Here is a 12702-nt window from a genome sequence, read left to right as displayed (position 1 = left end):
GCTTTGGCCACAGCGGCATTTTATCTGTGGGAAAGAACCTGTCCTTTGACGTTCTCTTTAGAGATAGGCAGGGATGCAACTTGCTGTTGAAAAGGACTTTACAGAGACCTAAGCTAAGGGTGCTGGTAGTTAGAGTGAATTATTCTCTGAACTTACTGTGCTCTACGTAGTACGTCATTTCAGTGAGGCGTTGAGCATTTCTCTTCCCAGAGTAACGGCATCTGCTCCCAGCCTTTCGAAGTCCCTTTATAAAGCTACCAACACAAGCGAGGCCTCTGGCTTAGGTTGTATTTCTCAGCCCAGGCTGAGCAGGAGAATGTGGAACTTATAGGTTTGATTTTGCAAAGGAGAAGCAGAAGGAGAGAGCTCGGGAGTTTGCAGCCTTGTGAGCGCTTGTCTTAACAGACTCTGCGATGCTTCTTCATGCCTGCAGCCCAGTCCAAGCCCGCCAATCCGTCAGAAGCCACCAGGACTAGCTGGAGGCTTGAGGCCTCCGCAGGTGGGATAGGCTGTGGAGATGATGGGGCTGGGAGTTAAAAGTCTTCTGATACAGTTCTGACCCTGTTACTCCCTGCCTGTCCTTGTGGAACTGGTTTCTTTGTTGCAAGATGACCTGTTTTAACAAGACAATTAATAAGAGGTCAAAGAGCACAGTGTTTGGCACATAGTAGGAATGTAATAAACATTTCTATCTTTTAAGGACTCATTTTAATTTTAATTACGTGTTAAGTGTGTGTGTGGGTATGTGCAAGTGAGTGCAGATAACCTGTGGAGGCCACAAGAAGGGGTTGGAGCCCTTGAAGCTGGAGTTACAGGTGCGTGTGAGCCAACTGATGGTAACCAAACTCAGGTCCTGTGAAGATGAGACACTTTCAACCACTGAGCCCAGTAACCACAAAGATCCATAATCCAACGGCTATTATCGCTCTAAAAATCTGCAGAGACTCTGAGCATTTGAATCCAGAGAGCTGTGTGACCTTCATGCTTTGTTTCTCGCTTGTCTTGGTTTACCATGAATTGGGGCCCATTGGTGATCTGAGTTACTGGCTAACTCCTGTTTCCTGCATGGAATTAACAGGAAATCGTTCCTGTGATGATAATAATATTTGATCTCTGTTTGTCTGTGGGTAGGGGTGTTGAAGGGAAGACACAGGAGTCACTTTTACATTACTGTGACTAAAATACTCAAGAAAAACTTGAAAAGAGGAATTCTTTATTTTGGCGCATGGTTTCTCAGATGCCAGGCCATCCATCTTTGTAGGGGATCTCTGGAGCCTAACACATCCTGCCAGACAGGAACTAGAGAAAGGAGCACAGGGAAAGGCCAGGACATGCCCACAGAAACCTACTTCTTCCAGTGAGGTCCCTCCTTCTGCCTTTCACCACACCTGCAAAATGTCACCCCGGAATGAATCTATCAAGGCATTCTTGAAACCAGGCTATAGTATTAATCTGGACCTTCTCTGCCTCCTTTTCCCTCTTTGGAGGAGGGGTGATGCTAATCCTCTCTTTCTTCTGGCTCTCTCTCTACTCCATTTGTCCACACTGGAGCCTAGGTATGGTCCAAAGGGACAAAGCAGTCATTCTCCAGGCTTGTTCCACTGACATGGCTACTTGTCCCCTTTCCAGGAACACTGGTGCAGTCGATGGTCAAAAACCTCGAGAAGCAGCTTGAAACTCCAGTGAAGAAGCCCTCTGGAGGGGTCAGTGTGTTCTTAAGGCCCAACGCGGCCCTTCAGCGGTCTTCCACACCAGCAAGGAAGTCTCAGGTAGGATGCTTGAAGATGGGCCGCCATTCCGTAGAGAGCCAGCTCCAAATCTGAGGGCCCTGGGGGTGAAAAGGTTGGGGAAAGGCTGTGGAGGAATCAGCTTTGACGTGTCCCGACAAGGACATTGCTTGTAATGTTGTTTCCTTCATTCCTGTATGTGCAGAAAGATGACCACTGGGGAATTTTTTCTGTGCCCATGTTAGTGTTTAAAAAGCCTTTGGGTTCATGATATAAGCATTTTCTGAGGAGGTGTAGTTCCTAGGCTCCCGCCATCAAGAGCCTCCTGTGGTGGCTGCTGTCTTCTTGTGCTGGGTCTTCCATAGTGGGCCTCTCTCCAGCCTTTACTTCCCCGAAGAACCCAACAGAGGGCTGGGTGTAAGCACTGTCCACCTAAGCTGGGCATCAGAGCGGTGCCACACAGCACGGGGAAATGTACACCTACGTTCCAAGTACTCAAGGCAGCGGGTGCCTAATCCCTACATATCTTGATGGCCTGGCCTCCCTCAGGCTGTAGCTGCCATGGGATTTGTAGACTCAGCGCTCACGTGAGCACCTCTCACCTGCTAAGCAGGCCCTGTCATTAAGCTACTTGACCCATAGTCCCTCACTTTTTTATAGTTAGACCATCCGCCTACTTTTTTTTTTTTTTTAAATCACACAATGTGCTTGGCTTATCTTAGAATTTATGTAAAGAGCCCCAAATTCTCCTGTTCTCCATTGAGAAAGAGCACCAACAGTCCAAAACAGACAGTCTAGGCCCTGGATGGTATCTTCTTACATGCCAGGATGAAATCCATGGAGTGTCACATGTCAAAGCCGAGGCCCAGGCAGCCAGCAGAAGCGCAGAGAACCGTGGATGGAAACTCCTGGCCTGGTCTGGGCTGTTTCTGTGGTCTGGATGTAGCCTGGTCCCCCAGCAGGCTTTAGCTTTCCCATCAGCTGCAGCCCAGATCCATTCCAGGCTGCCCTGTTACTTCCCATCTCCTCTCATGTTCAGTGTTTACCAGCCTGCTCTGAGCATTAGTCTGTGAGGAAGGGTCCTTTCGACTAAGAATTCAGAAGTTCAAGAGCTTCAGAAGTTCAAGGCTCTGGGCTTCCAGTTCTGTTGATATGAGGCGCTAAAAGCTGCTTGTAATATTACCTGCATCTACCTTTTTATTACATGCTGTGTTGGTTTCATCACAGTGCCCATGTAAGGATCTCCAGGCTCTCCCTCTTTCCCTGTTGTGAATAAACATGAATGGTCTAACGCAGGTAGTTGATGCTGTGAGCATGAATGCTGCCCGAGTTTAAATGCCAGCATGAGCAACCACAGCTACATATGAACCTCTCCAAGGTGTTTGCCTTGGGCTCATTAGTAGGATGCCAGAGCTGTTCCCATCACTGTGGCCTGAGTCTTTGGAGCAGGCTTTCACAGGCAGGGAGCTTGGAAGGCAGGATGAGGAGTCACCTCTCCCGGTTGCTTTCCTCTGAATCAACACTTTCCCCCATTTCTCTCTTGGGTGCTGCTGAGCTCTCTGCCACCCTCCTGCATTGATAAATCCATTTCGTCTTCTATCTCTGCAGCTTTCTGAGGATGAGAGTGACTTAGAGATCTCGTCTTTGGAAGATCTTTCTCAGGACCTGGACAAGAGAGGAAAGCCAAAGCCTTTGCCCTTCTCAAAGCTCCCAGAAAAGGTTGATGCTACTCCTTGGAGTTCTGGATCACGACCCAGGATTCCTGGCTGGTGATTCTGTCTATGTTTGCCAGAGGGCTTAGCCTGGTTGCCTGGCTGAGCTCACCCCAGTGGAAGAGTCTGTTAGGCCTCTTGCTTCGCCAACAGCCAAGAAGTTTTTCTCTTAAAGAGAAGCAGAGCAGGAGATGGACAGGACCTCTATTCATTTCCTGTAAGGACTGCAATGTCAGAGGACGACGGTCCTGTGGCTACCCCAAAGAAAAGGCTGGGTCCTGGTGCGATTCCTTGTGTAAATGTGAGAAGGGTTGTAACAGTACCTCCAAGTGTTTCTTCCACGATCCCCATGTCTAGCCCAGACTGAAAGGAGTTGCTGTTTCTGAGTCTTTTGTAATCTGCAGGTCACCATGGAGATGGGTCCTGAGTCAGTTCTCAGTTATCCTCCTCTGTGGTGGAGTGTCTAGCTTCTCACTACTGAGGTGGGATGCAGACAGAGGGAGGAGGTATAGAGGGCCAGGCATAGTAATTGAGTGTGTTAGTGTCGTAATAGAGTGTCATGGGAGCATGGGAGAGGCTGCCTGGCCTAGTTCATTTCTGTTGCTGTGAACAGTCAAGACAATCCCTCATAGACATCACCCTCAAAGCACTTCTTCTAGTGAGGCTCTCCTCTTGGACAGTTCTCAGTTGTGGCAAATTGATATTGAAAACCAACCAGGACACCATTCAACCCAGCCCAGGATGACCTTGGAGAAGTTCTCAGAATTGTGATCCCTGGTGGAGCCTGTTCATGGTCAAGAAGAAAGAGGAATTTGGATGAAGCCCCTTATCCTCATAGAATCAAAAATTTAATTTTTTTGAAACCATTTCTGACACTGAGTTTTTTATACGTTGACTGTAATTTTGCAGGGGTTGGAAATTTTTTTTTTTTTTTGAGACAGGGTTTCACTGTGTAGCCATGGCTATCTTTGAACTCTGTCTATAGACCAGGATGGCTCCAAACTCAAGAGATCTTCCTGCCTCTACCTCCCAAGTTCAGGGATTAAAGGTGCACATGGTGGCATATGGCTTAGATTGTATTTTTTTTTAAGTGTGAAAACATTTATTTATTATAGTAAACATTTAAATACAGACTGATGTATAAACCTCTCTGTTCTTTATTATTTTGTCAAGCTTGTGGAGATTGAAGGTGGTGAGGAGGGAGTGTAGCAGCTCCCACTCAGTGCTGGTTTCGGGCCTTTAGGATGCAGTTATCAAGCTGTAATAAGATAGCCAGTTTTACTGAGGCACTTTACCCGGGCAAGGTAAAGGTGGCAAAAAATGGGATCTAGCAGAAGAAGGTTACAGAATGCACTAGAAAGTGGAAAAAGTACAATGCATGTTTTAGTCAGTTTTCTGTTGCCGTGAAGAGACACCACGACCATGGCAACTCTTATAAAGGAAGGCATTTAACGGGGGCTGGCTTAACAGTTACAGAGGTTTAGTCCATCGTCATCATGGTGGAAAGCATGGGCATGCAGGAAGACATGGTGCAGGCAGCAGGAAGAGAGAGATTTACTGGGCCTGACTTGGGCTTCTGAAACTTCAAAGTCCATCCCTAGTGACACACTTCCTCCCACAAGGCCACACCTCCCCCAGTAAGGCCACACCTCCTAATACTTTCAAATAGTGCCACTTCCTGGTGACCAAGCCTTCAAATCTGAACCTATGGGAGCCATTCTTAATCACCACAGGCAGAAAACAGGAGGGCCCAGACAGCAATGCAGGCCCCTCACAGAGGCTCTTCAGAGCCAGGACTGCTACTGTGCGGTCCCCACCAAGCCTTTATAACTGCACTGTTTTGTCATTGGCTGGAGTATTCTGGAGCCACATGAAATCTGAGCTGAGTGTAGTTGAACTACACTCAGCCAATTTCATTCTTTGTATTTGAATAGCAATTTTATCACCCTAAGAGAAAAGCAGCCATCTTAAACACCTTTGTGTTTGCCACAAAAAGATGTTTGACACTCTTCTTTACTGACAGTTTCACACATGTACAAGTGAAGGGAACATTATGATGAGTCCGTGTTCTCATCCCTGGGCTCTGGCCATTATCAACTCAACTCATTGCCAGTATTGTTCTACTGATTGCCAACCATCATTCTATTCAGACTTCTTTTGACCTCTGAGTGGTCCTGAAACTGGGGGCTAGGTGCTGGCGTTCTTATAGGAAGAACACAGGGAGAGTGTTGGAAGGAAAGCCCTAGAGAGCAAAGGGATGTGGTGGGTGAGTGTGTGGGGGCTGAGGCCATGTTGATTTAAAGGAAACAGTTTGGTGAGGTCAGAGTGAAGGACTCTTCATGGACCCTGGGACACAGTTGTGCAGGTAGGTAACTGTCAGAGACCCTTTAAGGCTTACAATCTGCAGGGAGACTATCTGTGCAAGGCACTGGGGTCAGAACTTCCAGAGTCTGACCTCGTGGTTTATTCTTAACGAATATAAGCATAGCAAAACTTTGTGAAAAGGCTTTCCCTTCGCAGTTATCACAACAAAGCTCTAGGCATACCTTGGTAGAAACTCCCTGGCAAAGTACCAAAGCACCTGTGACCTTTACAAAGAGGAGTTCTATTGGCTGATAACAGAACTCAGGGCTAGGGCCTAGGGAGGAAGGGTCTGTGATAAGCAAAAGGGTAGATTCCATCCGTGGAGGAGTCAAAGTACATGTGGCATCTTTCATAGAGATTAATTCTGTTCACTGAGAGACAAAACCCAGGATTAGGGCCTCAAGAGCTTTCAGGATTTGGGGGAAATTCGGGTGAAGGCTGGCTTCTAATAGACTAGCAAAAGATCACCATTGTTTGAGCATGTTCATTCCAGCACTCAGGTCACCAGGTACCATTTATTTCCTTCCTTTGAAGAAAATAGGCCTGGGTGTTTGACAAGCCTGGTCCCTCCCGTGTTTTCTTTAAGCTGAGCCTCTTACAGGTTAATTCCTTTTGGGTATCTCATACCATTGACAGTTGATGGCTATCCCAGTAGCTGTGTGATGAGGCAGAAAGATAGGCATGTCAGTAATGGTGGACGCTCTCTTAGATTCTGCCAACATTTACTCGGTTTTAGTAAAGTGATGCTCACGGCATCGCATCCCAGTCTCCATCATACCCTGACCTCACAGAACCCGACCGGAGCAGCCCACTTCCGTTGCCATCCTCCCTGGCGCGTGCACCCTGGGATCTGCTCTTTGCCTCTGGATTTTGTCCGCTCCGGTGGACTGCTGCTTAGTCTGTAGGAGCAACTAGAAGTGCATGAGAACTGATGCCTGCAGGGAAAAACCTGTTAGATGGAGAGAGATAGAGAGGAGATTTCTGAGGGGAGTTGACTCACATGATGGTGGGGGCTGAGAAATCCTGGGACGGAGACACGTGAAAGCTGCAGAATCCTGGAAGATAATGGGGTGGCTCAATGCAAGAGCTCAGGCATGAGAACCAGGGGACCCCAGAGGGCAGCTGCCAGTCTAAGGCCAAGGGCCTGTGAACCTGGTAGGTGCATCTCTCAGAGGCCAATGGCAAGAGAGTTCCCATTGCTTCCTTTTGCTACCATGGCTGCTGTTCATCTCGCAACGTTGTAATATTGTGATCCATTGGGAAAATGCAATTTTTTTTCTAAAGTTAGATTCTTCTTTATTTTGAAAGAATAAAACCATTTTGAAAACTTCCATTAATTTTCTCAATTCAGAAGCCTCTTGGCAAAAGTTGGTGTAGTTAACTCCTTGTTGCTGTTTTCATCTTTACTGTGGAAAATGTCCATTATACTTTATCTATAAAAATAATAGAGTAAATGGGATAATGAGCTTGATGTGCCTACTACTCAGCTTTAACAATTACCAGCACACGAAGACTCTTCTTGTATTTCTCCCATTACCTATCTAAGTGATCATATCTGCAAATATTTAATTTCTGAAAGACACGCCCTTTTCCAAAAACAAAAAAAAAACAACACTATGCTACACTCCAAATCTAGCAAAGATCTTTTAAATATCATAGAACATTTAGTATTCCGAATTCCTCTATTTTTTAAATGCAAGTCTTTTAATCTACAGATGTCTTTTTAAATTTCTCTTTCCTGGGACTGGCATGACACTAGTCTTCCCTCCCTAATTTTTATTGTCATAAAAACAATACAATCTAACACACAAAATGACCACTTTAACAATTTTTAAATGTAAAGTTGCATCCATTATTTTTCAATACTGAGGTGATCGAAATACCTGAGAGAAACCATTCATAGGAGAAAAGATTTGTCTGGCTCTCGGTTTCGGAGGGATCGTAATCCATCACTCCGGTAAGCTGTGAAGGGGTGGCTGAGTTTGTGGCTGCCGTATGTAGTGGAAATTTTTCATATGGTGACTGGACAGGTAATAGAGAGCTCAGGCCGGCAGGTATAATCTTGGAAATCTGGCCCTTAGGGACCTACTTCTGCCAGCCAGGCCCTTCCTTCTAAAGGATCTGCAGCCTTCAAAACCGGGGATCAAGCACTCAAAACATGAGCCAGCAGGGTACTTCACAGATTGAAGAGAAAGGAATGGTTCTTGGACACTAAGTACATTCACATTGCTCTCCAGTCATCATTATCATCATCACTATTGAAGGTTTTCATCATCCTTAACTGAAACTGTATTCCCCACTTTCCCTACTCTCTTCAACCATAGGCAGCCACATAGTTTCTGTCGTCATGATTTCACTACTCTCAGGAGCATCATATAAATGGAATCAAATGGTATTTGGCCTTTTGTGACTAGCATTTTTCACTTAGCATAGTGTCTTCAGCGTCGGTCTACATTGGAGCCTGTAAACGAATTTCCCCTCTTTTAGGCTGATTAGTACTCCATTTGGTGAGAGCTGGAGAGATGGCTCAGCAGTAAAGAGCACTTGCTAGTCATCCAGAGGATCTAGATTCAATTCCCAGGGGATCTGACACACTTTTCTGGCCTTCTCAGGTACCAGGTATACAAGTAGCATGCAGGTGGCATACAAACATACATGCAGGCAAAACACTCATACGCGTAAAATAAAATGAAAATAGATTAAAGGAAAGTTTCCATTTTGTCCATATACCCCACTTTATTCATTCATTGGTGACGTAACACAAAAAGAATGATAAATGTTTGTGATGCAAACACTGCTCATTTTATCATTACTTTTTTGTATATGTATTAGAGTATGCTATAGTTCATAAGTATGCAAAATCATTATTATATGTTAATGAAAAATAGAAATACACCACAAAACTAAAAATAAAATTACCATTTGATTTGTTAATTCTTCTGGTGTTATATGTCAAAAACCGGCAGATGCTTTTGTGTTCCAGGCCATCCATGTCTTGAAAAAAATCAAAACCCGTCAACCAAAACCGAAAACCCCTCAACAGCCATTTGCTTTTAACTATGACAAAGCACACACAAAACTTTGAGTACTAACCATTTCTAATTGGGGGTTCTGTTTGGTAGTATTAACCATATTTCCATGGATGGGCAGCTGAGTGTCAGAATTTTTTTCTCCTCCCCGAATAAAGCTTTATTCCAGGCTTTGGAGTCATTCCTCCCTTGGATATATGACTCCATGTCGGATTACAAAGGCAAGGGTGTGTAGGAACCAGCTTAGCAAACAGGGACCTCGCTGGACTTGAGCTGTGCACTCACACCTCTTTAAGAGCCCGTGACTCCCACCTGGAGGCAGAACAAAGGCTTATGGTCACTTGCACCCATAGCTCCCTGGTAATCTCTGGTAAATCCCTCTTGGCCCCTTTGTGGTCAGACATGCCCTGGAACATAGAAATTAGGAACAGTAGAACAATCCAGTTTGGATTAGTTTTAAGCGTATGCACATACAACAAGGGAAGCTGTGTCCTCAGAGTAAACTTTTAGGGAAAAGCCCCCATTTAGCATCCTAGGACCGTGTGTGGTTGAACAGGCACGTGATTAAAACCTGATGCCTCATTGGAAAGGACATGTGAAGGGAATAAGGGCTTGCATAACTCCAGCCTTTCAATCAAACCAGGAAACCATCCATCCCTTGCCTCTCAGCAACTCCTCCTCTTGGACCCACAAAAGAAAGCCTCAAACAGTAGCTGGCTACTCTAGAGCACTCTGTCTCAGGTAGCTCGCTGTTCTCTCTCTGCAGCATATCTAGGTTTGCACATCCACTTGGCTTTTGAATAAAACTCTTTGCAGTTTTGTTATTTGTGTGCACTTACTTCTTTAGTTCTTTGCCTGAGATTCCAAGAACCTGGAAACTATTGGCCCAGGCAGAGACAGAAGGCATGCAAGAATAAACAGTCACATTGAGAAACAAGAAGTCAGAGAAAGGCTTGGATCCTGCCATCCTTCCTTAAAGCAGGTCTTTAGTTGACCTAAGGATCTCTGACTAGACCCCAGCTCGTAAACTACCATCTCAGCACTGCCACACTGAGGACCACACTTCCATGGACCTTTGGGGAGCAAACAAGTTCAAATCACACTGCCGCGTAGTTACCCAAGTTCTCTGGGGACCCCTGTCCACTCACGAAAGCAGCTTCCACTGTAGGATGAGTGGAAAAAGCCTGGGGATGGATCTAGATTGGAATCCTGGAAACCTCAAACTTACGACCTTTGGGAAATTGTCTCTGAGGTGAAGAGGCTGGCCCAGACAGTCCCCTAGACTGACAGCATTCTGCCATCCCAGGAATGCTTCTGGCATCAGAAGGTTGTTGTTGGTTTTTTGTTTTGTTTTGTTTTGCTTTTTTGCCTTTAAAAAGGCTAATGAATTTACTAATTGCAACCTGAAAGTCCTTTTGATATTAAAAAAATTCTCTTGCTTTTTCTTTGTTCTTTGAAAAAAATTAGAGCTGCATCAGTTCATGAAGTCTCAAGACTAATATTTATAATCAGCATTTATTTCATGGTTCTGAGCCATTTTTCACAATCTTCTTTCTCTTCTTGAGAATCAGCTCTCTAGTGGTTAATGGCGTACAGCAGAAACAAAATCATTTTTGGAAAAAGTCCTTCAGGAGTGAGGGGATTAGGTTTCGTACGGCTCTTGGACAGAATTGGGTCTCAGAAGCCCTGTGCTGGGAGACAGAGAATGGTAACTGAGGGTGTAAGTGGGTGCTGCACAGCAGATTGGTTCTAGTGTAGTTGCCGGTTTGATGATTGCAAGGAAGAAGCCAGAAAATGGCAGTCAGGACTCCGGAGGAGATGGCTGAGATGTGTTCAAGGAGGCCAATGGCAAGCTGTACAGCACAGGCTCATATGCAGGCACTGGGCCTTATAACCTAGGACCAAGAGGATACATCTGGGTTAGTGTGGCTTTCACAGGTTACATCCCGAGGGGCTTGAATCCTTTGTCATGGCCCCCGTGAATACGAGATTCCAAAGACTTGAGAATACTGATGAGCACCGATAGCAATTTTATCCGGTGTGCACGGGAAAACGTGAAGGGTCATTTCTGATCTTGTGAATGAACCTCCCTGAAAAGAAGCTGTGTCTGGCTGTGAATGAGAAACTCCTTGGAAGGAGTCTGTGTCTGTGAGATTGATGGACTGATTGGAATTTCAGCACCGCACAGAGACTGGAATTCTGTAGGTTCAGAGGCTAATTACTTTATCTTGGGCTTGTCTTGGCCTTCCGGAACAGCCATTCCTTGCCCCGCTCTGTATCGGAACTGACATCTCTTGATAATAAATAAAAACCTGTTAGAAGCTATTAACTTAGCAGAACACTAGCTTCTGCCAATCCAATAGCGAAGAATGTCATCAGATAGCATCTCAGGCCTACAGAATAGCTCCACCCATCTCGTTGTACCTGCCTCTGGTGTGCCCACCAACGTTATTTTAAACTTGCCTTGATTTATGCCTCCCCCTCCCCACCCCGTAAAACTGTATACGCCTTGTGAAACTGCTCCCACGTTGGAACATGCAATTTAAAGTAATCTAAATCTATGTCCCCTGGGCTACGGCCACTCAAATGGCTCCAGAATAAACTATCTCTTGTTCCCTTTAAGGTGAGAACTGTGGTTTGTTGACACTATATTTACATCTCAGAACTAAAGACTACAACTCTAGATTGAGACGTCTGCTGATTATCTGAACCTTTTAGGCTGTGGTTCTTGCATTCCCCAAAATGTAAGAACTTCCACTGTCCCGATTCCCTAGCCTTCCACACAAAACCGCCTGGAGGGTGTTGAAATGAGAGGTGCTGGGTGTGCCCGTTGATCGGGGAATGTCCTAACACTCTCCACCAGGCCTTAAAAGAAAGCATGGGAGCGCAGTATCACCGTGACTGGAGGCAAGAGATGGCGTTGATTGCAAGGGACTGTGTCGTTCACTGAGTCTCAAAGGCTTTCAGAGAAGAAGCCAGAAGGCTGCAGAGTACGTGTGTGGAGCCTGTGAGGGGTTGGGAGGCTGTTCTGGGGTGACCAGGGTGAACGTTGTCCGTGGCTATTGGATGTTGTAGACCTGATGAATGCTGTGAACGGAACCTGGGAATGCGTGCTTGGGTTCACACACGATAATGGCAGATCCCTGAGTCTATTACGTAAAAAAGCTGGGTGGGAGTTACCCTATGTCGGCATCTGACACCACTTTAGATATCCACACGCCCGGCTCTCGGCCTGGTAAATCTGCCCCTTTATGCTTCTTAAGCCTGCCGTGGGGTGGGGTTCCTCATCCTTTAGAACACTAAGATGCATCCTCCTGGGCTATCAGTTTCGATTATCTGGACACAACTTAAACATTTTAATTTGCAAATGTCTGTAGCCTTTAAAACAAACCACATTTCGAGGGGTAATAGGGTAGAATGCAGCCTGCAGGAGTTCATGCTTAGGGGCCATTCAATTAGTCTGAGCCTCCTGAGAACACAGCTGAGGTTCCCCGGGATTTAACACATGTTCATTATTGTTGTTATGAAGCTATAATTCATGCAACATAACCTCATCACTTTAAAGTGTAGAATTCAGTTGTCTGTACAATGTCATATAATTCTTCTCACTATACTCCCATTTAAAGTTTTTTTTTTTTTTTTTTTTTTTTTTTTTTTTTTAATTAAAACGTCTAGGAAGTGCTGCCTGGCTCTGTCACTGTCTCCAGAGTAAGATTTACCATATGTGAAAGAGGCAGGAAAAAACCTGTTATTTGAAGGGTCACTCATGTAACTCAGTAAGCATGACACGAGGCTCTGTGTCTTCAGTTACCATTGAATCCTCTTCCTTAGGCATCCCTGCTCCCACCCCTTGGAACACGCTCCTGAGAA

The 12702-nt window shown here is 45.4% G+C and overlaps 1 protein-coding gene across 4 annotated transcripts in view; it reads left to right on the top strand.

The window, feature by feature from the left end:
- Dzip1l (DAZ interacting zinc finger protein 1 like) overlaps window positions 1–4585 on the top strand; it is a 34986-nt gene extending 30401 nt beyond the window's left edge. For all 4 annotated transcript variants that reach the window (XM_021660137.2, XM_021660135.2, XM_021660136.2 and 1 more), the window contains exons 16-17: window positions 1630–1769; window positions 3336–4585. In XM_021660137.2, coding sequence (XP_021515812.1) covers window positions 1630–1769; window positions 3336–3500 — 305 coding nt within the window. In that variant the 3' untranslated portion in view covers window positions 3501–4585. The remainder of the gene's footprint in view (window positions 1–1629; window positions 1770–3335) is intronic.
- Window positions 4586–12702: the final 8117 nt, after the last annotated feature.

This window comes from Meriones unguiculatus, chromosome 6 (genome assembly GCF_030254825.1).
Source record: "Meriones unguiculatus strain TT.TT164.6M chromosome 6, Bangor_MerUng_6.1, whole genome shotgun sequence".
NCBI classification, from domain to species: Eukaryota; Metazoa; Chordata; class Mammalia; order Rodentia; family Muridae; genus Meriones; species Meriones unguiculatus.
Note: the sequence above shows the minus strand (reverse complement) of the source record. Positions and strands in the feature narration are given on the sequence as shown.